Source organism: Haplochromis burtoni, unplaced genomic scaffold (genome assembly GCF_018398535.1).
Source record: "Haplochromis burtoni strain Fernald_Lab_line unplaced genomic scaffold, NCSU_Asbu1 Contig_92, whole genome shotgun sequence".
Taxonomy (NCBI): domain Eukaryota; kingdom Metazoa; phylum Chordata; class Actinopteri; order Cichliformes; family Cichlidae; genus Haplochromis; species Haplochromis burtoni.
Genome location: NW_024582453.1, coordinates 1077847 through 1104986, shown reverse-complemented (window position 1 = coordinate 1104986; position 27140 = coordinate 1077847). Strand labels below are relative to the sequence as shown.

General features: G+C 39.8%; 1 protein-coding gene across 10 annotated transcripts in view; it reads right to left on the bottom strand.

Moving 5' to 3' along the window:
• lama2 (laminin, alpha 2) overlaps nt 1-27140 on the bottom strand; it is a 235175-nt gene that overhangs the window by 24646 nt on the left and 183389 nt on the right. For 5 of the 10 annotated variants that reach the window (XM_042222720.1, XM_005935361.3, XM_042222721.1 and 2 more), the window contains 19 exons: nt 19853-20015; nt 14557-14635; nt 14349-14480; nt 12494-12610; nt 12132-12295; nt 11557-11695; nt 10606-10708; nt 8626-8742; nt 7545-7727; nt 7267-7272; nt 6473-6627; nt 5787-5930; nt 3283-3416; nt 2281-2440; nt 2070-2194; nt 1608-1770; nt 1033-1177; nt 777-915; nt 98-109 (listed from right to left, as the gene is read on the bottom strand). In XM_042222720.1, the coding sequence (XP_042078654.1) occupies nt 98-109; nt 777-915; nt 1033-1177; nt 1608-1770; nt 2070-2194; nt 2281-2440; nt 3283-3416; nt 5787-5930; nt 6473-6627; nt 7267-7272; nt 7545-7727; nt 8626-8742; nt 10606-10708; nt 11557-11695; nt 12132-12295; nt 12494-12610; nt 14349-14480; nt 14557-14635; nt 19853-20015 (2380 nt within the window). The remainder of the gene's footprint in view (nt 1-97; nt 110-776; nt 916-1032; nt 1178-1607; nt 1771-2069; nt 2195-2280; nt 2441-3282; nt 3417-5786; nt 5931-6472; nt 6628-7266; nt 7273-7544; nt 7728-8625; nt 8743-10605; nt 10709-11556; nt 11696-12131; nt 12296-12493; nt 12611-14348; nt 14481-14556; nt 14636-19852; nt 20016-27140) is intronic. The other 5 variants (XM_042222719.1, XM_014337832.2, XM_014337833.2 and 2 more) reach the window with 3 other exon arrangements.

Here is a 27140-nt window from a genome sequence, read left to right as displayed (position 1 = left end):
TCAGCCTCATGCACAGCTCAATAGTGAATACAGTTGATTTTTTTTATTGTGCTTGATTATAAAATGTATTTATTTATTTATTTATTCATTCATTTACCTGGCTGCGATGCTGTTAAGAAGGAACATGACATTCAAGCATTAGCAAACACACAACCATATGGTAAACATGTTAACATTCTTAAACTAAACCTTCAATTCAACTTGCCATCTTTACTTTGATCATTGAACTGGTCAAGTTGTTTTTAATGTTTATGCCATTTAATTCACTCTGCTATGAGGTTTGATAGCTGGTGTCAGACAGCTGATTCAGGTGCAGGAGGAGGGGAGGAGCTAAACTAAGTTGAAGAAATCCTGCCAGTGAGTAGGTTACCCCGGTTACAGGCTCAAAGTTGAAGTTAACTCTCAGATCAGAACATATGGCGTTTCTCTCATCTCAGGGTTAACAAACTCAGAGTCTTCACTGACCTAATTGTTATCCTATTTCTGGAATGGGGCTTAGAAATAGGATAAAAATGTATTTGTGCTTAGTAGCAAGCATTATCCCACATAATGGATATGTTGGAGCGGAGGTTTGGTCTGTTACTACTTTAACTGCCTCAAAGTGTCAAAATAACTTTCCCATGAGGAAACTATATGAATTAACGCAAATGAAACATTCAAAAATATTAAAGAGCATTTCTGTAAATCAAATGCAAAACAATATGCAGCTCTCACACAGAACATCATGTAAGCTTTTATAAACTGAACCAACGTAAATTACAGCACTTTATGCGTACCTGTAATTTCCAATCGTTGGCAGACCCCCAAAATAGATTTTCTGGTGCTCCTTAAGGTTCAGACCAGTAGCTGACCCCAGAGATGTGGCCACAATCTTTTCCTCGTCACTGCTGTCGACGTCTACTATGGACACCGTGGCTTTGTTAAGAGTTGAAGATACATTATCAGCAACAGAACACGGAGAGATTGTATATGTATGCCCTCTAATTTATCTGTTCCATTGATTCACAGCTCAGGTTATATTAGAAGGCTTACATAGTTTCTTGTTCCTCGACATGGTGAGGGATTTCCAGTGGCCATCATTATGGCGCTTAGATGAGTTGGCACTTCCAACTCCAGATCCAAGGTCAAAGTTAACCTTCACTTTACCCTCTGACAGCTCCAGAGACATGAAGTCCTTCTGCAGAGAGCATCAAACAGGGAGAGACTGCTGTGACACTCTGGCGTTTCAAATTCAGTACAAATCAATAACAGCACGAGTCTGAAAAGATAGGATTTAACAACACTGTGTAAAATATACTGCAAAGGGTCCCAATATGGACTAGACTGAAGAAAATGGTTAAAATTATTTTATCAATTAATCAAATCTTGACTGCTCAATAAAACAGCAGATTTGGACACTATTCTTAATGTCACATAAAGAGAACTGTAATGTTTTCTTTTTAATTTTCATAAGACACAAGCAGTAAGAGCATGACACCTGTTTGATTGTTTGATGTACTTTTTACAGTATTTGTACTGTCTAAATAAATTTTAAAAAGCCTCACAACTTACACAATAAACAAAATATCTGTCTCCATCATGGTATTAATACCATATTAAACACATACCATGTCTTCAGCTGCCATATACATGAGCAGAGCATCAGAGGAGAACGTGCGGAACTTGAAAGTGATGGTGGAGACATTTGGGTTCCACCTGGTGGGTCGTCCCACTGCAGCGTAGCCTTCTCCATCCAGTTGAACGGTCCCTTCACCGTGGGAGCGCTGGGGGCTACAAAAAAAGGACCAATTTACAACTGCTTTGTTTCCTGTCCTACTGCCTGAGTTTGAAAGGTCACAAATAATTAAATGCAAAGTAGGCGAGACAATGAAACGCTCACTTGAATATTAGACCAACCAGAATATCTGCAAAAGACAGCTGTTTTTATAAATAAATCCTAGTTCCTGTATAAAATGTTCTTTACATATCTACGATTAGGAATACAACTGGGAGTAATAAAAAGACTACACTATCAATATCAGTAAGGAAGAATAAAATAATTAACTTCTAATTAAATTGTGACTGTATACCTGACGACACATCCCTTACAGTCTCCCTCTCTCTCTCTGTAGTTCCACAGTCCAATAGGTTTACCATCCAGGTAGGTTTCCCCCATGCAGCCTGTGAAAGTATTTGTTCTTACTGTCTCTGCTTTCTAAAAGACAAACAGAAAAAAGATAATCATGAGAAAACACAGCAGGAAGACAGGTTCTTCATGTTTTGAGACAGACAGACAGGCACCTTGACAGAGCCGAATATCCCTCCCACAAACAGGTAGGCGTTCTGGTCTACATCCAAGATGGTGAAGGCCGTGGGCGAGTTGGCACTGGCCGGGGTCGGCATCATACCAGCCATAGAGCCTTCCAGAGGATATACTGATATGGTACCATTCAACCCATTACTGTATTGAGAGAATGAGAAGAGGGTTTGTTGTCTTTTTGCTTGGCATTCTGTACTGCCTGGAAGAGATTTGTTATGACTGAAGCCATTTGGAATCAGTTTTTATAAACTCTTGGTGCTAAAGAAGAATGATAGAAACAGAGTGTGGAGCCAGTTTTGTTGCAGTGAAAACTTTGAGATGTATGGCAAAATCAGCTGGCCACCTTGGAGTTTAAAGTCAAGATTTCTACATTGTGTAGGGGAACACTTAAGACCGATAGTCTGCGTGATTCCACTGGAAGACACCTTTGGGAAATTTCTCAGATAGAAATACATGGTGCAAATGGGCCATCTCCTTTGTGTGAATTGGCCTGATGTTAGATGGTCTTGCATAAAACATCGCTGCAGCTTTCACAGAGAAAACTAGTTTGTTAGATTACACTGTATCTATGCAATGATGTGCCACAGGCTGACATCCTGCAATCTCTTGATTTCCCAAGTGAAACAGTGCGTTTTCCACAGTAGCATGAATGAGAAGATGTCCTTAGGTAACTGTTGGTTTATTTCTGCAACAACTGTCGGTTACAACTGTTGCTTGTGGTTAGACGGGATCACAGACAAAAAAAATATAAAGAAATGTAGAAAACTAATTAGCTATATACATCTATACAGACATGTATAGATAAGTACAGTAACTTTCTTTTGTTATACCCCTTTCTTGTGATTGTGTGTGGGTGTACACATGTTTTCTTATTATTGTCTTCTCAAAACTCCTTAAATGTAAGATGTAACATCAGTTTTTAAACCATACGTGTCAAAGGTACAGCACATTTCCATACACATGAATGAGTGCGCTCTTCTTACCGAGACGCCTCGATCCTGTGCCAGTTTCCATCATGGATGGTGTGATGGGGATATTCGACCCTCCCCACACCTGAACCCACATCCCAAAGGAAATTCACCTTCCCCTTGCGCATCTCCAATGCCAAGAAATCAACCTGAGACAAAGTAGACACATGCTGAATAAACTGCATTGTTGTGATTTATTTTAGGTTAAGGTTACTGTGCTAAGTGCTTAACAAGATGAATACAGATACTGATTTTATGTAATTGTGGGTAATGCACATGAATAAGTTGACAGTTTATGAAACATTCAAAAATACTTGGAGAAAACTCGAGATATACAGTGTTCAGGGTCACGGTGATTCTGAAGCATACTCCAGGTGTCATAGGGGGAGAGGTAGGGAAAACCATTTATGCTCATATTCATACCTATGGCCAGTTTTCACCTATTCTCCAATTGTTCTAACATGGTAATAGGAAGTCAGAATACCCAGAGGGAACCCTGACAGTGACAGGGAGAATATGCAAACCTCACACAGGAAGGCCCCAGCAAATTGGTGGATTCAAACCCACGACCCTCCTGCTTTGAGGTGACACAGCTAACCACTTTTTTTTTTTAAACAAAAGGGTTTGGAGGACAGTAAAGGTAGTTTAAAGGTTGTAATTTTATTGCAAGAATATATATTTTTTGAAATTTGATAATAAATCTTAGGCATTCTTCCAATTTATCCAAAACCTTTTCCAGATGCTGCCAATGTAATCAGATTCTCTATAGTTTTGCATGCTTTATAAAAATCTGCATTGTTCTCAGATTTAGGCTTTAATTCAAACAATATATTCAAAGTGATTATCAGACCACACAAATCTCAGAGGTTATGTGGTACACCTCTCACCTTTGTGAATGTGGAATCATTTATCTACTAGAATTCTGCAAATAACAACGTAACGTGCAGTGGTAATATTTATACTGGTTTTTGTTTAGAAATGGACAACCAACAATCATGCTTTAGCTCCTTAGCAAGCTGGGATCTGTGGTGAAGCCAATAAAGGTACCCCTGTTAAAATGATTTACAAGAGAAATAACATGTAAGCTATATACAGGCTTGAAGTTATGCATGGTAAGACCACAGTATGCCGGTGAAATTGAGCAACTTGTTTCGACCACAAAATAGCTGCATGTGGAGCAATCAGCTACAGAGTTAAACTATGAGCAACTGAAGCAACTACCTACATAACGTTGTTGGAAATGTCCTAGCATAGAGTGACCTATGAAACCAGAGCCTATAATGTCCATTAGTGGCAAACTGTAAGGTAAAAAGTGATGGGCAGTGGCTTTACTTTTCCCTCCATACAGGTGTCTTTTAAACACAGTCTATGCTTTTAAGATGACACAATGTAGGAGTTATACAGCGGTTTTATGTACTAAAATGTGAATGATTGAACAGTGAAGCACTTTTATACCCAGTTCTTATCTATTCCGGGGCTACAAAAGCTTTCCTTTTCTCCATCTGTCCTTGTAAGTGGATTTTTACTGGATCTTGCTGTATTTTGATTAATGCTCTTATTACATATGTATGAGTATGGAAAAAAAAAGGTGAACTTTCAGCATATGCTCTCATCTTCATGTTGCAGCTGAAGTGCATACCAAGAATTATAATTCATATATTATTATGCGCAATTAGAGATTATCAGGGGGTCACATTTGAAGACACAAATGACACGCATACACAGACACAAAAGTGCATGCACTAATCTTTCTCGTCTCCCCAGGGTAATGCCGATTATTCATTAGTAGAGATCACAGGGCAGCATCGTTACTATTCAACTAGTATTACACGCTATTAGAAAAATGTAAGAGGCGTGCATGCACACACACAAAATTACTATACAAACTGAATTATTCACCATCAGAAAATAGTAGAGACACACAAACACACACATATGAATGTTCCACACTTTCCAGTCAGATGCAGTGAAGATTTCTCAGGGGAAATCAGGCTAAAGTACATGGCAACATAAACTTGTTGTTAATTGGTGCTGCTCATCAAGATACACACATGTGTTTACAACCAAACCCACACGTATGCACACCTTGGGAGTAGCATGGTGACCTAAATTAGTGCTATGTTTATAGGGTGCCTGCAAGTATGTGTCAATGTGTATTAGTTATTCACATATTAGACAAGCCACTTTGGGAATACCTGTAAGGTGTGTGAGAGGGCCGGTTTATGGGAAAGAGACAAGTGTGTGTGCTTTTTAATGCAAGACTAATGGTACACGAGAACGCTTCAAGAGAAAAAAAATATGTTATGGTGCTCTACATAGCACCTGAGTGTTAAATTAAATGAGAACAATGCATCGATATGAAACATTTTTTAAAAAAATGAACATTTTCATATTTAAATTGTGACATAAAGACACATTTTTAAGGCAATAGATTTGGTTTTTGTTTAGAAATGAACAACCTGTACAAGTTCAAACTACTTTTGATTTTATGCTCCTGTGTTTTTCTGAGACGTGCTTACATATTTGGCTGATCCCAGGTAGAATAGCAGGTTATCAGGTGTGGTGGTTTTGACATGAAGAATGATGGTATTATACCTCCCCTTTCGGATGTCAGGGCGGTAACTACGGAGGCAGTCACCTCCCGAAGACACTGATACTTTGATCTGTAAACAGGAAGAAAGAGTGAAGGAATTAAGAATGTTTCCACAAAAAGGAATCTTCGATTTTAGTTTGAATTTATCCTATATATTGTATAATAACACACAAGTATTTAAAAAAAAACATCTGGTATTTGCCTCCAAGTCCAACTTGGACTGAGAGCAATCAGTCTCAGATAGACTGATATCTAATTTATAAATGCAGGCAGATTATGCCTGAATTATTATGCCATATATAGTCCTGCAACAGAGTTTTAACCAACCGCTGGGCACCGACATGTTTCTAAATAGCTCCAAGGGGTGAGGTGGAAGAAAGTCATCAAAAGAAACCAAGCCTACTAGACCCACGGCTGGGCCTCGTACATGTAAACACATTCAGTCCAACTGTCTCCTGGTCAACCTGTCGAAGTGTTAGCCAGCCACAAATGCTTCTGGAAGTTCAAATAAATCATAATAAATCTTGCACAAGAACATTAAACTACTATCAAACATGTGATCTCCTACAACTATGAGTAGGAGTTGTACATGGCAGTGTGTCAACAACTTACTGAATTAGCTTGTTTCCTGGCCTGGTTAATCAGTTCCTTTATTTGCGAGATGTTGCGCCTCAAATTGTCCTGTAGCTTTTTGATTGGCTGCAGCTTCTCCAACAGCCTGTCAGCTTCGTCCTCCAAATCCTTCACTTTTGCTCCTGCAGCATGAACTGAAGGTAGAGAGAGATCAAATACAACGATACAGAACACTACCATAGTTGTTATCATGATACTATTCGGTACAGTACTGCAGCTGAGAGAAAGAGAAAGCTTGCAGAAGACGAAGCGAAATAATGGTAGATGAGGAAATCACTGGAGGAGGAGAAATGTGGAGGAAGAGACAGAAAGATGGCAAAGCCAGTAAGAGCCAAACAATTAGTGTAACTCAGCATTCAAAGAGAACTGCTTCTAATTTATTTACTTGGAGAAATTGTATCAGCTTAAGATCCAGGAAAGATAAAAATAAAGAGAAGACATAAAAATTAAAAAAAAGAAGTGCTATGCCTTGCAGTGCGCAGAGCTCTCATGCTCATGCCGAATGGAGGCTTTATTAGAAGCAACTATTGTTTACCGTGTAGCTATTAAAGATAATCACAATATTAATGGGTGGTGCTCCAATACTGCTGTCGAAATCAGCCTATGCCGCCATAGGCGATACTGACTGAAGAGCGCGCTGACTCAATACAGTATGAACTCTGTGATTTATTGTATTTAAGCAAAACAAATATATGAGATATTGCAATTAAAATATGGTATTGGTGCACCACGTATAATACGTGCTCAAATTAAAGTAAGTGAAATATACATACTGATTGCTGTGGGGATTGAAAAAAAGAGAAACAGAGAGAAATATATCAAATTTCAATTTCGAATTTACGTAGATCTGAGACAACAACAAGATAAAAGTTTGGAAATGTTCCAGTTGATCATTTTCAACATTTTGTTATTAATTTATCAAATTAGGATGTAAGAGTTGCAAAAATGTTCAAAAGCTCACTCTTTTCAGAGTAAAGAAAGAGTAATTAGTTACTACCTGCCTACTAATATTAGACTATGCATACTAACTACCAAAAGAAAAGCACTTTACTGTTTTTCTCAGGGTCCTGGATCATCTGATTGGCTTCGCTGACAGTCTCCTTCAGATCAGTGTAGTTGCGCTCTAGTCCACCAAGTTGCAGGTTCAAATCTCCAAGACGCTCCAGGACGTCGACGGCTGTGGCGTTAGCATCCGCTGCTACAGCCTTTGTGGCTGCTAGCCTAGCTGCTGTGTCTGTCAAAGGATGAAACATAAAAGATGTGTACTGTAACTGCCATAATTTACATTGATGTTGTGCAAACCCAAATTTTTAAACAAATATATACTTTACTGTTCAGTTTATTTACTATCATTTTTATGTGTTATTAAAGAAATAACAAGATAGCTCTTAGGTCAGATCTGGACTCTGTAAGTTCCACAAAGCAATTAATGGCATTAATTTGGTTTGATTATGGCATCACATTACATACATACACACGCGCGCACACAGATATATGCTCTCTCAGTTCACGCTGCACAATAATTTTAAATTCATCACTTAGTATCAAGGATTATAGTTCTTAGACATCCTGGTAAAAGAAAGTGAAACTTGGATGATTAAATGTGAATCCCTGCTCTGATCATCCTGGACGTGAGAAGTCTCCAGAATAAAAACACAGCTTGTTTTGATACAACACTTGCATAGGGTCAGTCTATGAACAGATTTTATTGTTTGAGACTGAAACTATAAAAGTATCACGCTGAATATTTGCTCTAAGCAGACGGTGACATCACACTAGGGAAATCCTGTAAAAATCTCTTTATTATTCATATTCATTTATTTTTAAGGCAAATGTTTCCATGTTGAACTGTTACTATTGCTACATTTGAGAGCTGTCTTTGTGTCGATCCAAACACAAACATGTGTAACACTTCAGTTCAGTAACTTTGCTATCGCCGCAGTGCATTTCCGAGTGCGTATCTGTGAGTACTGACATGTGTCAAGTTGAGTTTACCCGAGCAACTGACCTCTATCCACACACTGATATTGATCCACTCTGTCTTTATCTTTCGCCCACACTTGTGTGCATGCACAGCCCCCCCCCCCCCCCCCCCCCCCCCCACACACACACACACAATGATGCAATCATACCGTTGGGGATGGCGTTGAGCGTTGCCATGGTTCCATTGACAGCTTTCAGCAGGTCTTTGGTTTTGTCTTTCGCTGCTTTAACTCTGCCCTTCAGCCCGGCCACACCAGCTGCATTCTCTACACACACACAACACACACAAATAAATGATGATGGTGGTTTGATTTAAAGCCAAGGCCGCCTGCTAATGAAATCACTTCCCTCACCTCCCTAATGGGAAAGAGTGACTGAGAAAAAGGCATAGAGAGGCAAATGTAGGACGACAGTGATATCAGATACACTGCTCTAAAATTGGAAGGCTTGTTTATATTGTATAAGGAACCTATTTCTTGCATTATACAGTGGGGCAAAAAAGTATTTAGTCAGCCACCGATTGTGCAAGTTCCCCCACTTAAAATGATGAGAGAGGTCAGTAATTTGCACCAGAGGTACACTTCAACTGTGAGAGACAGAATGTGAAAAAAAAATCCATGAATCCACATGGTAGGATTTGTAAAGAATTTATTCGTAAATTAGGGTGGAAAATAAGTATTTGGTCACCTCAAACAAGGAAAATCTCTGGCTCTCACAGACCTGTAACGTCTTCTGTAAGAAGCTTTTCTGTCCCCCACTCGTTACCTGTATGAATGGCACCTGTTTGAACTCATCATCTGTATAAAAGACACCTGTCCACAGCCTCAAACAGTCAGACTCCAAACTCCGCCATGGCCAAGACCAAAGAGCTTTCGAAGGACACCAGGAAAAGTATTGTAGACCTGCACCAGACTGGGAAGAGTGAATCTACAATAGGCAAGCAGCTTGGTGTGAAAAAATCAACTGTGGGAGCAATCATCAGAAAATGGAAGACATACAAGACCACTGATAATCTCCCTCGATCTGGGGCTCCACGCAAGATCTCATCCCGTGGGGTCAAAATGATCATGAGAACGGTGAGCAAAGATCCCAGAACCACACGGGGGGACCTGGTGAATGACCTGCAGAGAGCTGGGACCAAAGTAACAAAGGTCACCATCAGTAACACACTACAACGGCAGGGAATCAAATCCCGCAGTGCCAGACGTGTTCCGCTGCTGAAGCCAGTGCATGTCCAGGCCCGTCTGAAGTTTGCCAGAGAGCACATGGATGATACAGCAGAGGATTGGGAGAATGTCATGTGGTCAGATGAAACCAAAGTAGAACTTTTTGGTATAAACTCAACTCGTCGTGTTTGGAGGAAGAAGAATACTGAGTTGCATCCCAAGAACACCATACCTACTGTGAAGCATGGGGGTGGAAACATCATGCTATGGGGCTGTTTTTCTGCCAAGGGGACAGGACGACTGATCCGTGTTAAGGACAGAATGAATGGGGCCATGTATCGTGAGATTTTGAGCCAAAACCTCCTTCCATCAGTGAGAACTTTGAAGATGAAACGAGGCTGGGTCTTCCAACATGACAATGATCCAAAACACACCGCCCGGGCAACAAAGGAGTGGCTCCGTAAGAAGCATTTGAAAGTCCTGGAGTGGCCTAGCCAGTCTCCAGACCTCAACCCCATAGAAAATCTGTGGCGGGAGTTGAAAGTCCGTGTTGCTCGGCGACAGCCCCAAAACATCACTGCTCTCGAGAAGATCTGCATGGAGGAATGGGCCAAAATACCAGCTACTGTGTGTGCAAACCTGGTAAAGACCTATAGTAAACGTTTGACCTCTGTTATTGCCAACAAAGGTTATGTTACAAAGTATTGAGTTGTATTTTTGTTATTGACCAAATACTTATTTTCCACCCTGATTTACGAATAAATTCTTTACAAATCCTACCATGTGGATTCATGGATTTTTTTTCACATTCTGTCTCTCACAGTTGAAGTGTACCTCTGGTGCAAATTACTGACCTCTCTCATCATTTTAGGTGGGGGAACTTGCACAATCGGTGGCTGACTAAATACTTTTTTGCCCCACTGTATATAATATACATTCTGGATACACATACACCGACAGTACCTTGGACCTCATTTTGAAGTTGTTTAGCTTGATCCAAAAGTACATGACTCTTCTGCAGGGCATCTCGAGCTGCTTCCTTTACTGGGATCTCTGGACCTAAAGCCTGCATACAAGGAGCAACAGTGCAAATTGTGTGACTTAAAATGCTCTCAGAATAAAGTATTTTTGGGTTCACACACAAATTTAAAAAAAAAATGTAGAGGTGCAGTAATCTGCATACAGAGGTACCGACTGTAAGATCAAAGCATAACTACTTCGCATTGCTAAATGATCCTCTAAGAAAGGGATTCAAATTACTTAACTATTCATCACTTTGTTTCTCCGTGTTCAACCCTTTGAATCATTTTTTCATCCCTTTGCTTTTCACTTTTAGCCCTTTACATATTACTTGCCAAAGGAAAAGAAAAAATTAAAGCAAACGAGCCGCATGAGTCAACAAGAGAAGGGTAAAGTATCAGCAGAATGACGGTCAGACGAATGAACTGGCTCAGAGGAAATTAAAGTGAAAAAGGAGAGAAGAGGAAATACATGGAGAAAAAAAAATCAAAGATGAAGGTGAATGTTTAAAAAAAAAGTAAAACGTGCAAGGGAAAAAGAAAAAAAAAGAAGGAAAAAAAGAAAGGGAATAGGAAACGGGACAAATTAAAAAATAAAAGAAGGAAAAAGGAAGAATTCAGGTGTGAGTCATGATAATGAGAAAGAGAGGGAAGGAGAAAGAGGGACAGAGCTGTGCTTTGATCCCTCAGCCATGACTAATGGAGAGCACAAGCTTACATTACTGTCACTGCATGCGACACACACACAAACACACACACACTATCTTTTGTGCTGAGAGAACACTTTCATGGTCCGGATTGCTAAACTGCTTGTGCTTGGTATCTACAGTAGCTGAATACAGGGCGAGTTACATACAGCATGTGTTTCCATACGTGACAGTGCACGTCCTCTTACCAGTGCCAGCGCCTCGCTCGCCCTCTGTTTGGCTGCCTTTGCTTCCTTCTCTGCTGCATCAACATTCGCTTTAATGTTACTGTAGGCATTGAAGGCGGCTGTCGCATTGAAGGAAAGGTTTTTAGCTTCAGCCAAAATACTGTGAAGAGGGGGGGGGGAGAGGAAGAAATGGACATTGATTTCCTATTCTATTTGTTATACACACTTTGGTAAGCAGTTAAATTAAACTGGAAGTTATAATGAGAATTTCCAGAACTTTTCATGTTTCAACATTTACTGCCATTAGTTGGATTTTGGGTGGACTTGAGCATAATATATTCCAGCTTAACTGAACTGTGAAGCTGAGCGTGCAGTTGATGATGGTATGCTTTTAGCGCTTAAGAGTCGATTTGGATATTTAACTTACAGTTACATGAAACTGAATAAAAAGCTGTAACCAGCAAATGTTATTAAAAAAGACAACAACATGAAAGAAAGCAACATGAACCCGTTTTAAAATCACACTCGGCCTGAAGTAAATACTACCTGGGCCTACGTGTGTGCTTTTCTGTACTGTAAAAGTATACTCCCTTTACCCATCCAAAATGGCTGCAGAGTTGTTAAGTTGCTTGGCATGTTCCTCTGCATCCTGCACGCGATAAGCCAGGCGACCATCGCTCAAACCATAAGTGAGGTGACTGACTCTGTCATCCAGCCGGCCATGAAGAGCCCCGAGCTCACTCGCCATTTCCTCCAAGTCCTGTGAACAGAGAACAGAGACTCAGATCTACATAAAAGTGACTTTTAATGCTAATAAAACATAACAATAACATTATATGTGCCGAACTGAAATTTGACTTTCTTGAAGACAAAAGCAATACAACTAACCTGAGGCAGAATATTCTAGAGTGGACAGAGGTTTAAAGTGTTACAGAGCACGAAAGGTTTATTTCCGTACCTCGATCTCTTTGTTGACGTTGTCAGAAAGCTGGTTCGCTTCACCCAGTAGACGTTCTCCTTCTCTAAGAACCTTCTGTGCTTCCTGTTTCACTGCGCTGACTGCAGATCGCTTCCTCTGCATTAAAAGAAAACAGGACCAGATTCAGATGGTGGGGTCAGGAGTTGGTGGTAAAAACATGAAAGCATGGATCCATCTGGCCTTACACCACTGGTTGAGGCTGGTGGTGGTGGTGTAATGTGTGGGGGGTATGTTGTAGGCACACTTTGAGCCTCTTAGTACCAACCGAGCATCATTCAAACAGTACAGCCTCCCCAAATATTGTTGCAGGTCAAGTCCATCTCTTTACCCCAGTGTAGCCACATTCCGATGGCTGCTTCCAGTTGGATAATGTGCTATGTCGCAAAACCCAAATCATCTCAGACTGGTTTCATCACAATGAGCTTAATGACCTCCACAGTCAGCAGATCTCAATCCAACAGAGAACCTCTGCGATGTGGTGGACTAGGAGATTTATATCATGGATGTGCAGCTGGCAATTCTGCAGCAGCTGTGTGATGCCATTGGGTTGATATGGACCAAAATCTCTAAGCAGTGTTTCTGGGTCGAATCTGTGCCACAAAGAATTAAGACAGTTCTGAGGGCAAAAGGGGTAGTGAGCCGTAACTAGCAAGGTGCATTTAATGAAATTGCTGTGAGACTATATTGATTGAGTGTGTCAGAGATAGAAGACTGTATAATCTTTCCTGTAGGATATGTAGGATAATCTATTCAATAAATGTTTGCTATTTTTTTCTGTTAGAGGTTATGCTGCATCTAAGCCCTTCTTGATGATTAATCACATGCAAAAGGCTTCTCAACAAAATAAGATTAAGTGGCATCAATGATTTATAGATGGTGAATTTCAGTCTTTGGGATTATTAAGCATTTTTATTGTTTTTTCAGTTTAGGAGACAGAAACTAAAAGATTTAATTGTCTTATGTCTAAAGTCAGAAATAAAATACACTTAAAACGTTATCGTTACTATCAGACATTGGGTAACGTGTGGCCTCGTGCCTTTAACTTTGTGACCCAACTTCTTAAAGACTGGAACATGCTTATTGGTATGAGCATAAATTTGTGCACTGGTCTCTCTCAAGTGCATGGAAGGGTACAAAAATGTGCAAACAGTCATTTTGGTGCTCTTTTCTGTAGCTATCCAGGCCACAGTAGAAAGTACAGAACAAATGGGGAGTAACAAAGACATCACACAGCAGTGTTCATGTAGATGATTCAGGTTCAGAGTCGGTTTTTATGAAATACTGCTTGCTTCAGCACTTTAGAGTATATGGCAAATACATTGACAAGTAATTGTAATGCCAACAGAAGGGTGTTTTTACAGAATCTACTGTCAATGGTCTAAATGGTCTGTATTTGTATAGCGCTTTACTTGGTCCTAAGGACCCCAAAGCGCTTTAACTATACACAATCATCCACCCATTCACACACACATTCACACACTGGTGATGGCAAGCTACAGTGTAGCCACAGCCGCCCTGGGGCGCACTGACAGAGGCGAGGCTGCCGGACACTGGCGCCACTGGCCACCACCAGTAGGCAATGGGTGAAGTGTCTTGCCCAAGGACACAATGACCGAGATTGTCGGAGCCGGGGCTCGAACAGGCAACCTTCCGATTACAAGACGAATGCCCAACTCCTGAGCCACGATCGCCCCATCGTGTGATAGTTAAAGAGGCATAGAGGCTTTGCTTACCACATTATGACAACATTTAACTAACTGACATCTCAAAATATCAGTTATACACAAAACACACAGTTTGGACACGAGGTCACAATGTAAACTCGTGCTTGTACCTCCAGGGCTGTGAGGTTAGCTTGGTTTTGGTAAGCCAGTGAGCCAGCCAGACTTGTCTGTCCCTGGGCAAAGATGAGCAGACCATGGGCATCCCTGAGCTTCTCCTCATGGTCCGAAAGCTTCTCTTTTATCTTAGAAAGAAGATAAGGAGGTGTTAAGCCATTCATTTAGTAAAACTGAAGACAAATAAGTAAAATTAATTGTCACCTCTGCCTTGAGGTCTTCAGTGGCCTGATGCGGTTTACCAAAGAGTCTTTGGACTTTCTGATACAACTCTTCTGCTAAACTGAATGGAAAAAGAGGAGAGAGAGACTGGATTATTTCCATTAAATCCCACAGTGTTACTGCACAGTGTCATACATGACTTAGTAGAACAGTGGATTAAAGTATCACATGCGAATACTAGAATCCACAGAAGAGACAAGAGGATGGGAGTTACTGCCATGTGTGAAAGACCCTCTGCTAGTCTGAAGACAATAATCACTCCATATGACTGAACATTGAAATGTGGGTCTGAAATTAGCAGCGTTTGTCTATTGACCCCTCAGGCTAAGATAGATTAAATTACAGCAATGTAAAACATTGCAAATATCACTCTAACATGCGTGTCTGTGTGGGTGAGGGGGTAAAGCAACACGTGGTAATATACACTGCAACAGAATTTGCTACATGAGTAACAGCAATAAATATAACTGGAAGAAAACGAGATTCTAAAAGATAACTAAAACCTAACAACCGAGCCTCATCAGGCTGCCTGTCTGAGAAATACTCCGAGGCATAAATTTTGCATTCAGCTTGCTGCAACAAATATCCAGAGCCAACAATCCAGAGACTTTGTTTAATATAAAAGGAATTTTAAGCTGTCATCAGGCTTTGTTTAAGGGACATTTCATTAAAATTTAATAGTTTTGTTGTGCTGTTCTCATTCTAAGTGCAGTACACACTGAGTATCTAACATGGGATGGATCATTTGCAAATGTATTTATGTATAATGTTTGTGTTTGGCTTTTACAGAACAATCCATTTTCTCTTTTTACAACATCAGGCTCAGCAAGGCTGAGAGTGGGGAGGTGACAATAGTCATTTTCCTCAATGGGAAAGGCAGACTCAGACACTCCATGTGCATTCTAGGCTATGAAATGAAATGAAAACAGCAGTAGAAGCAAGTGAGTGCATGGCTTTCAGGTGAGCGGTGTGGTACCAGGCATCCAGCAAATGAAAGAGCAGAGCACTGATTGCTTAGAGAGCCAGTATACTCCATCAGAAATACTTCATAGGTGTTCAAACAGTCTCTACCGCCACATATTTCCAAAGACAAAATTGGATGGGAGAGTACAATCTCTGAAACTTATGTTGCAACATTCATGGCCGTCGCATACACGGCCAGCTGTATGAAGGTGAGAAAGTTGGCAGAGTGTAAACTTTCTAAAGCCCCTGTTTCAGTCTTTATATCAATTTAGGGGGCTTTTTGCATAACGCAGTGCATCATCATGAATGTTTCCAGAAAAGACTTCTCAAAATGAAAAACTTGAAAAGGAAAACTAGCCAGTGGGCAGCAATGATTGTTTTGCAACAACCAAGACATTGAGCATTTTCAACATGGACATCTTGTCATGTTGAAGACACCTAAAAGTCACCACTTCACATTTTGGGTGGCTTGTAGCAAATATTCTCTTCCTTAGCTGGCTCGGGGCATCAGAAGATGTGTACATAGGGGATAGACTCAAGGGAAAATGTTCACAGAGCACCAATCTGACATACTGTGAAACTCTGTCTTTAGTTTCAAAGGCTGCAGGCGCTTTCACTGCAAATTGTGGTGTTTTTGACTCTTGTTTGTAGCCACAAGTTTTCTCAGCAATCCTCAGGCCCAACAAGAAGACTGGGTCACCCGGCGTATTTTGAGGAGACTTCTGCTCCAAGGTGTGAATCACAGAATGCATGCCAATGAGAGCTCATAAGAACATGTAACACATGGATAACACAAACTCGTGTGAAATCCTGTCTCAACAAAGATAAAGCACCGTTTATGTGCAGGAACACTCTACCTTTTTTAACATTGTGCTACAAATTTTGTTAAAACCACTTCTTTAACTGAGAGATGAAGCAAGTAAAAGTTGGAATTCTAAATACTTTTCAGCTTAAATTTGTCTGCCTACACTGATCTTGTTGCACAGAACACTTGATTGTGCGATTTGCCCACCAGCATGCACCTTAACCATCAATTATACCGTTTATTTCAATTCAATTCAGTTTTATTTACAGAGCCCTGAATTACAGTGCAACCTTTTTCTGAGTTATGTCATTCACCTCTCGACACCCATATTGTTCAGTAAACATGACATGAAAACTAACTTGTCTGAATTTACTTTATTTAATCCCCCATCCAGATTTGAATGCAGCTTTTACTTCATTGCAATTATTGCCATGATGTGAACTTTTAGAAAGCAGAAATACTTTCAAACAGTTTAGTAGCCATATGCTTACCAGTGAGTCCTGTAATGAGTGCAATTTTTCACCTTCAGCATTAAAAAGGACTACAAGGATCTAGTGTCCTCCAGTTAAGAGTACTCAGAGGACAATTTCATATAATTTTAGGGACATATGGAAGGTAATGATTTGATCTGATGACAATTTAATGAACCCTGTGGAGAATAGCAAGAGAAAGTCAAAGTTAAAAAAATATAACAGGCGCATCTAACAATTAATTATTACAACATCATTATATACTAATGCTGCATGTGAATGAAAGTAACATTTGCAGCACACTGCAAAGTTTTTGAACTCTGGCATATCTAGATGAAATATAAACAGTATGCATAATTGTGCCAGCTTTGCTCATTTTAGCACTTGTTTTTTGCTAGCGTTTTCTTTGCTCCCCTCAGGGTTCAGTGAAATAATGCACTGTGAACTGACAGGCAAGTCACTGAATAGCAGTGGCAACTTCTCTTTGTCTCTGTTTTTCCTCATATGTTATCCCATCACAACTCGCTGTCCATCTGTTAGCTGTTCCCCTGTCCCTCTGTGACTTTTCTTCTCACTACCTGTTCTTTGTATGGCCGTGTCTTTCTCCGCTTCTGCCCCCGCGGTGATACTTTTAATTAACTCATCGACCTTGTCAACATTTACTGCTCAAAGAGACAGACAAAGAGAGGGAGCAAAGGAGGGAAGACGGGAACAGATTACTAATTCCATCAAATGCATTGAGAGAGACAGAGAAAGTGTGGGAACGCAAAGGGGAAAACATCAACAGGGCTTTAGGACACATAGCAATCAGATCTCTGTAAGTGGGAGTGGTTTACACCTGATACCCAATGTCCAAAAAAAGAAAGAAATCAATCACAAAGGAATGATGGGTTTGCTTAATTTAACCTCTACATATTACCTAACAATTTTCCAAATACTCAGTGCAGTGTTGTTTTACAAATGAAGGTGATTTTCTTTTATTCCCGGCATTCACAGAAAGTTCCATAAACAATTAGAATCTAAATGAAACTAGTTTCTAACTCTTGAAAATATCAAGTCTGACATCATTTGCAGTTTACTTTATCAATACACGCGGCAGAATTTTCTTTATTTAAATGGCCAGAAACAAACATAGTGCATTTACAAAGTAATTACACACAAGTTTAATTTTTTTCAAACTAATTTACCGCAAACCATAAGTAGAAATGTCCACTTTGTGACAATACAAAAGGTGATTTTGCAAAAAGCGAATGTGTTTCTTACTTCCTGCCTTCTGCACACTCTACCCAGGCAGCAACCTTGCTAAAATCAAACCGAGTATTTACAAGTGAGAGAAAATCTCTGAAGCAGAGTGTTTTGTACACATTGGAACAATGTCCTGGCACCACTCACAATTTCATGAGTAAAAACAGCCCAAAGTAAATGCAAAGTCTTGAACAAGTGAGAGCAAAATAACTGGTAGGTGGAATCCTGGAGTCACATCAAACAAATGTGTTGATTTCTTTCATCTGCATTCTTTTATCTCTTTATTATCACTAAATTTAGAAACATCATGTTTCAAATTGATGCTGAAAAGCGAGTTTGTGAATTAAATAAGCATTCAGAATATTCAAGCTGTACTATTATAATCCAATATTACCAGATTGTTCAGAAAACCCTTCAGTTGATCCAAAATGCTGCAGCAAGATAATATTTCCCAGATGGTGGCGTCTCTCTTTGGCTTCTGGTTAAATCAAGAATTGAATTAAAATCATTCTCCTCACATTTTCGGGGTGGCTGTAGCTCAGGTGGTAGAGCAGGTCATCTACTAATCAGAAAGTTGGTGGTTTGATCCCTGGCTGCTCCAGTCTGCATGCCAAATATCCTTGTGCGGGATACTAACCCCAAGTTGCTCTCCAATGCTTCCATCTGAGTGTGAATGTGTTTGAATGTTAGACAGAAAGCGCTTAAGCACAGAAAAAAGTGCTTGAATGAATGGGTGATGTATAATGTTGTATAAAGCGCTTTGAGTGCTCAAGTAGAGTAAAAGTGCTATATAAGAACCATCCCATTTACTGTAGAAAGTCCGCTCATATCTTCCTCAATCAGGCCTCCTCATATCTTAAAGAGCCAGTAGTACTATATTATCTTAATAGAGCATTTTGTGGTTCATATTGTATTTAAAAGCAGAATGGGAGGCTGAGCCTTCGGCTATCAGGCCCCTCTCCTGTGGAGCTAGCTCCCGGTTTGAATTTGGTAGACAGACTTACGATTAGACTTTAAACTTTGGCCTTTTGATAAAGCTTATACTTTTGGCTTTATCACATGACCCTCAGCATCCCTTGGTTATGCTGATATAGGTTCAGGCTGCTGCAGGACTTGTGATGTACTGAGCACTTCATCTCCACTCACCTCAATTTATTCTTTGTGTGTTTACATGGCACTGTTGTGTCTTCTCTCTCCCACATGGACTTTTTCGTCTTGTCTCCCCCTGTTCTCCTTTCTTCATTTCGCTTCACCCCCCCCCAACATGTCACAGCAGGTGGTTGCTTATCTGAATGCCCTCCCTGAGCCTGGTTCTGCTGGAGGTTTCTTCCTGATAAAAGGCAGTTTTTCCTTCCCACCATCACCCAATGCTTGATCATAGATTTATTTGTCTGGTTGATGTGATTTCCACTGTTACACTAGGTTTTTTTCTTTCCACTATAAAGCACCTAGAGATAACAGTTGTGATTTGAATCTACAAATTTTACAAAAAATAAAATAAAAATAATGAAGACAGCGAGAAAGAGAAACATCAAGCATCCTCAAAAAGTTCCCGTAGCATGGATGCTCACTTTTTCTCTTGTACTCAGACATGACTGTTAGCATGTTTTATCTCTGTATATTACCACCTTATGGTTTGCACACACTCCGTTGCATATGTCTAAAACAATGGCTGGTCTGTTTACTTAGTTTTCCTTTTGTGTGTGTGTGTGTGTGTGTGTGTGTGTGTGTGTGTGTGTGTGTGGGAGATAGAAAAACATGACCTCTGTACATATGTGTTCATGTGTTTCCATACTTGTTTTCCTCCTCTGCAATAACTTTCTTCCTTCCCAGCTGTCGTTGCCTCATCTCATGCAGCATAGCCTGGATCTCCTCCTTCATCTCGCTCAGGCTTTTTTCTGGAGTTCCACCTCTCCGTGAAAGAGACTGATTCAACTCAGCAGCCTTTGATTCGAGGTCTGGAGACAAAGACACAACGTGAAAGTAGTCTGAATCTAGAACACGGCAGGTGGACAGACTCAATTCATGCAGTCACAGTTTTACAAGCATTTCAGATTCACTGAAATTTCCTCAGGGTTAATAATGAACTTTTATATTTTAAATATATAGGTATTATCAAGTTCGGATGTTTTTATTTTAGTCACCTTAACAGTTCTGCTTAGCTTCGCTAACAAACCTTTCAGCAACCAAGAGCAGAAAAACTTCAAAACAAGCTTTGAAACACACCACTGACACGTAATCATCTTATGAAATCAGTTTATACACTGGCCAGCAATTCCTGTAATGACATATTCACTTTATATTTTAGCTCAGTTTTATTTTTTACTCTCTCCTGGGAAAATAATCTGGGTATTTTCAGTTGTTAGATGATCACATTTAGTTTAAAAACAACATTAACACACCAGAGCTTGGTGCATGAAAGGGAGAGTCTAATCTATTTATCAGAGCTAAAGATTTCTCTGTCAGTTCTTTGTGCGTTTGTCACCATGATCAGCTTCTTTGACAATTTTCAGTAGTTAGTCTGTTATATACAAGACAAACAGCCAAGAGGGTCAATCTCCTTTTAGTGTATAGGCAATATACAGCCCAACTGTGTAAGCAAAATAACTCCATAAAGATGGTTAAAAACATGAAAAAAATGTCCTATTTAGTAGGGTTGTTCGATATAATGATATATATCGGATGACGATATAAAAACGTCTATCGTTTCATTTTACGCTATAGTTTGTTTCGTGGTGTCACAAAATAAACTGTTTACGGCAATATTTTTTCATCGTTTTGATGGTCACTGTAGTGGCTATATTCATTTCTTAAAGTTCTCTCTTTCTCTTATATTTTATATAACCACACTACGGACGGACAAGCGCCTGTTTTTATGCGTTGTGGTTAGCACCACTGATTTCCTTTCTGATCCGATACCAAGTAACATTCAGGGTGGTATCGACAATACTGATACTTTGTACAAAAACTTATTTTATTTATTGTATCTCAAATTATAGCATCATAATGATTACAGGACATCAGATTACTTGTTCTTATCACTTAATAATGCAGAGTTCATCATATAGAAATAAAAAAAAACTGAAGTTGTGCGCTATTTGAACACCTTGCCTGCCTGCAGCACTAAAGAACTCTGTGAGAGACGTCTGTCTCGCCCTAGCAGCACCTGTCCCTCTCCTCCTCTTCAGTCTCAACATACGCTCTTCATATTCTGTGATATGATTTACTCTGAGGTGTTTGACAAGGTTAGTGATGCTGCCACAACCATACATGCCAACCCTCCTGATTTTTCCGGGAGAATACCGAATTTCAGTGCCCCTCCCGAAAATCTCCCGGAGCCACCATTCTCCCGAATTTCTCCCGATTTTCCACCCGGACAACAAAATTGAAAAACCATATCGCAGAATTCATAGCGCGGCCCAGCCAATTCCAGTTTCCAACAATGGCGGCAGCTACTTGGTTTTAATATCACTCTTATTTCTCTTTCTTGGTCGCAAAAAAACTTTTAACATATTTTCAGGTGAGAATGTAGCTGTGTAAACTTCAAATATCGTCTTCAAACCCCCGCGGTCTTTCGCTACTCGGGTTAAACATGATATATAAGTCACTTTGATAACTTAAAAATGTTATTGTTTGGCTTTTTCAGTGTTTTATTTGTTCGTGAGTAAATTGGTTTGGCTGAGATTAAAGTTATTAGATTCGATTAATTTAAATTTAACTTTATTAATCCCTCGGGAGGGTTCCTCTGGGGTTTTCATACAGCTGAATAAACGTCAAACAGAAAATGATTAAACAGAAGTGTGAGACGATTGACTGTTTACGCCAGCGCCCGGTTATATTTTAGATAGCAAGGAGCAGACGGCAGAGTTTCACTCCACGAGGGAGCTCGTGACGTACTACCCGGCTTTCTTTAGACCACGAAGGCCGGGTCCTCAGGTGGAAGCGGCCTCTGAATTTGGACACCCCCGCTGTTTCCGGGTCGGCCAAACATTTAACGTATTTTATCCGATAAATAAACACTGTAAAATGTATTCCCCCCCAACAGCCCTAGTATGGCCACAACACCTCACTCTTGGAGCACTTTTTTGCCACATGTATCGCAAACCACGTCTCAGCTGTTTGTGGAGGTAAAATAAGTCCTCACATGACTCCAATTAGGCTCAGCCATTGTTGTGCGTGCACACGCCAAGGGGCTGCGAGACATTTATACAGCCGTATTTCGCACATGACTATGAAAGGCGGAAGAGGAAGTAGTTCCTTTGAATGTAGACAATCCGAATGATATTACTAAAATATCGATATTTTAATGTGAGAATCGATTCTAGACCATAAATGATTGGTATCCGAGGAATCGATATTTCAGGATCGATCCGCACATCACTACTCAAGATCCTGTTGAGACTTTTCAAAATAAACGGAATCACGTGAAATAGCAGGTTATTTACAGATGAGAAGTAAAAAAGAGCGGCCGGGTGCTAAAAAATAAACCTTAGACTCAAACGTTAGGACAGGCTTTTCCCCGCAGCACGCCGTGTAATAAATACTCACAAAGAAAACGGCGGCCGTTACAACTTATGTCTAAAAATGTGTAGTTTCATGCATCGGTTAAAACACTCGACTCCAGCTACATGACGCGCAGCTGGAAACACTTCACGCAAGTCTGAGATTCACAGAATTTACAGAAAATGTTACATTTTTGTGATTTATATTGTTATTGGGACAATAGAATTCTTATATCGGGATATGAGATTTGGGTCATATCCCACAGCCCTACTATTTAGTGAAAAGAAGTAAAACTACATTCTGAAAATGTTCACACCACGCAAACTGTTAATTTACAAAACGGATAGTGGACACTCTAACATTCAGCAAATGATTCAGCACAAATTTCATGGCAATCCATTAGCTGCTGAGAAATTTCAGCCATCACCAAAGTAGTGGACAGAAACTGCACAAAATACTAAATTCATCATCCACAGATTGAATTTTCTAAACCTGTATGACTTTAATCTAATGATGGAAACACTGTGTTTTCAAGTATTATCTTGCCTGTTCAGTCCACAGCATTATTATAAGGTAGAATTATCAGAGGGACAACTCAGACTGAGCAGTTTGGAGATAATGTTAGAGAGGCATGGCTGAGATGGTTTGGACATGTGCAGAGGAGGGATAGTGGATGTATTGGACAAAGGTTGCTGAATGCTGTGCTGCCAGGCCAGAGGAAAAGAGGACGACCACATAGGAGTGAAGGAGGACATGCAGAGGACTGGTGTGACAGAAGTGGATGCTAGGGACAGGTTGACAAGTGCACACAGAAATCATCTTCATATATACAGAGATGTACCACAGCCAAACAGATGAACACGCCAAACCTGATGGACATTCTGTCTTTGGCAAAGTCTGACAGTAAGACACAAATGCACACGCTAAAGCTCTATTCAAAGCAAAGGAGTTTATGTCTGCCCCTCTTTAATTAAATTACAGCTAGTGAAATCTCAAACTAATCAATAATTAAAATACAGTAAAAAAAAAAGAAACTATAAGGCTCACAATATTCAAACTGCTGCAACCCTAATGAGAAGTGTGTCTGTGTATTTGCTTATGCAAAACGAAAACAGAAGAGGGAAAAACTGAATGTGTGTTTGTGTGGTTTGTGTGTCTGCTGTAATGCTGCAATCCTTTCTCATTTGAAATGTAAACACAATATGATTAAAGTAAGTTCAAACTTAAACGGAGTATGTGAGTGTTTGGAAGGTGTTTGTGTACGGGTGGGCCTGAGTGTATGTGTGCGCAGTTGTGGCAATGCAGCATTTCCGCTCATTTAAAATGTAAACATGCCGTGATTAGAGCCAAGACAGAAGTAAAGCCATCATGCTAATGAACAGCTGTACTGCATGTGTGTATGTGTGCGCATGTTGCATTTGTGTGTGCGTATGTCTATGAGTTTGTAAGTGTGTGTCACAGCCATATAATTACATAGTAGGATTTAAAAGCCAATTAAACACTTAAAACGTGGATGGAATCATATTATGCTATCTAGTAAACACAGGCACGCACACAGAGAAAAGTGTGTACAGTATTATTATGTGTGTGCACGTGTGTGGCTGTGCATGCGCAGCTGTATGAATGTGTGTGTACATTGGCATCAGTGTTTGTGTATCTGGTGTGTGTGTGTGTGTGTGTGTGTGCATGCGCACGCGTTTGTGATAGCCACTAATTAAGTCTCTAATTGCTGCTCTCAATCATCCAGTGAGCTGCGACACAGTCTCTCTTTTCCTCTCTCAGAAACAAACACGTGCGCGCACACAACCATAATCACACAATGATTAGGCAGAGGGCCAGAGAGCTGGGAGCAACAACAAGAAGAGGACAGTTTCATCACAGCCAGCCAGAATGGGTTGGTTTAGTAACTTTCTTTTCATCACACAAGCCATAAAATTTTCATAGTGGAAATCAAAATATTTCATTATTTGACTACACAGTTTTAGAAAGAGCACACTTGTTTGTTGTTCCCACCTAATATCAGCAAAGGGGAGGAAGAGCCACTTATAAATAGATTTATTTGTGCTAAGCCTAAGTAGAATTCAATTAGAGTTGCTCAGGATAAAGTGACTAAAACTAGAGCCACACACGCACATATATAACTATTTTATATATATAACCATTTTCACCAACAAGAATATTTTTTTTTAAAGCTTTGACTGTCTAACTGGAGCAGTTATTGAAAGGGAAAACACAGAGAACAACACATTAGACAACAGGGAGCGACTGTGGAAACAGGTGACAAACCAAGCTGCACTCAAGATCCACTTATTCGCTCGCTATGGAGCTTTTATCAGCAGATAAAGTTTAGGTGGTTACCATGGAGCTGCAGTGTTTTTAGTTTTTGTGTTAAAGGGTTGTGTCTTTTGTCCATACTAAAACACCTTTTTCCAGCCAGCATGAATACAAGTAATAAAAAAAAAAAAAACTCAGAATAGGGGAAAAAAACCCACTTTTGTGACAGCAAAGTTTATCTAAAAATGAGAGTTCAAAAACAAGTGAGTGGAGACTGTTTGAAATCGGCAGCTTTTTCTAATGCCAAAGATGCAGTGGGTTAAATAAATATCTTGGTGATGGCACACTGCATTGAATTGTGTCACTGATGTTTACTTTGTTAAATGTGAAAAAAGGGGAGTAGCTTTTCTTTTTTCACAGTTCATCCTACACTGGACCCACATAGCCAGTTCACTGCTGGCTGGTCCTTGTAAACAGAGGCTTTACAAATAGGCTGATTTTCCCACAGCCAGAGCCATGTGCCAGGGATAACCACATCAGGGATATAATCTCAGTGACATACACAACCAAGAGTACAAACGATTGTTCGAAACTGTTCATTTAGGATAGTTCAAAGTCTTTATAGGGATAACTTGCACATAAACTAACTTCATTATTCGAAACTTTGTCCATTTTATTTAGATTCCACCACTGCAACACACTACCAGAGACAAAGTGTAGTAGTCCGCTTTAAGGCTAATATTGAAACAACAGGGACTAAATGTGGTGTCAGCTGTAATAGTAGGTAAAGAAGAGCATGAAGGGTTCTAGTAAGTGTCGAGCAAAAAAGCACTTTTGGCTAAACAAAAGCTCAAAAGCTACACGTTCAATTCTCGTCCACTCCCACACGGAAGACTGCTAATGGCTTGGAATCCCTAAACAAAGCAGTGAAACCTCTTTTATACTTGAGTTATCATCTGTTGTGTTTATTTTGTGTTGAGTCAAAGGAGAAAACTAATCACAAGCTGGTCACGAAGCCACTGTTGACAGAGCTGAAGGAGGAGATGCAGCAGCTGCACCAGCAAAAAAAAAAAAAAGGAGACTGGAGCTGAATTGAGTGACCTGCTAGTTACATATGCAGAGTATATATTTGTGTGTGAGTGTGTGTGGGCGCATGTGTGCGTAAGACAGAGCCAAAGAAAGAAGCAATCTGCCTGAAGTCGTCACTGCTGGAGGAAACCATCTGGAAAAAACTGCAAAGTCCTGAGAGACTCTTTTACACCAGCATCCTGCTTTTGGACAGTACTTATCCCTAAATCTGTGGCTATATGGATAATATATGATTCGTGGTTAAACAAAGACACCACATGAAGAACTCAAACAAACAAACAAATAATAGTGAAGAAATACCTTTAAGTTGTGAAAATATTTTGGTTCTAATTAATTGAAAATTAATTTAAAGGTGCTGTAAGCCAATATTATTCTATTAACAGTGAATCAAAGCAGCAGGGTTGTTTGAATTCTTAAACCTACAAAGATTTCCTTCTGAGCTACAAGCTTGTTGTTCTAATTTTCTGAAATGCAACGTTACCGTTCTGATTCACCGCTCTCTTGCCTCTTATCAAGACACAGCAAAAATTCTTTATTGTTTTATTCTTTATTGTTTTTTCCTTTAAACGCCACTCTGCAGTACATACTTAGCACCACAGCAACGAGCTGGTGAACAGGAGCTGAACATTTACCATGAAAAAATATATTTTAAAAAAGGCCAATGTGGAAAAAAATCTTTAAAAAAAAAAAATTGAAGCATGAATCTGTGTATGCATGAGCAATGCTGCTCAAGCTACCATTTGTGATTGAACAAGTACAGTACTTTTTCCTCCAAGCTTCTACCATGACCTGGATGACTGAGAACCCACAATAAGTACAGTATTGTGCAAAGATGTTGATCCGTTCTTCTCGGGAGGAAGAGTAACTTCTTAAAGTGTTCCTGATCAACAGTTTTCCAGGCTTTCTAAAGGTCTTACAAAATGTCTATTTGGATATTGGCTGCTTTTCACTTATTTTCAGTCCTTTTCTTGTAGCAGACAATTTTTAGAAGAATGTTTTTTTCTTCCTTTCTTGTATGTTAAGGCCATAAACACTGAACTATGAATCACTCAAGTGTAAAAAACAACTAGTTTGAAATTGTATCGTTAGGTAATGCTTGGCAGTCTGAGATATACCAAGCAAACAAGAGATAATCCAAAGAAGAAGTGGCAGACTACAGCAGATTAACAGCATGTAAGAGATTCATCTGGCCCCTCAGTTTATCCATGTACTGTTCA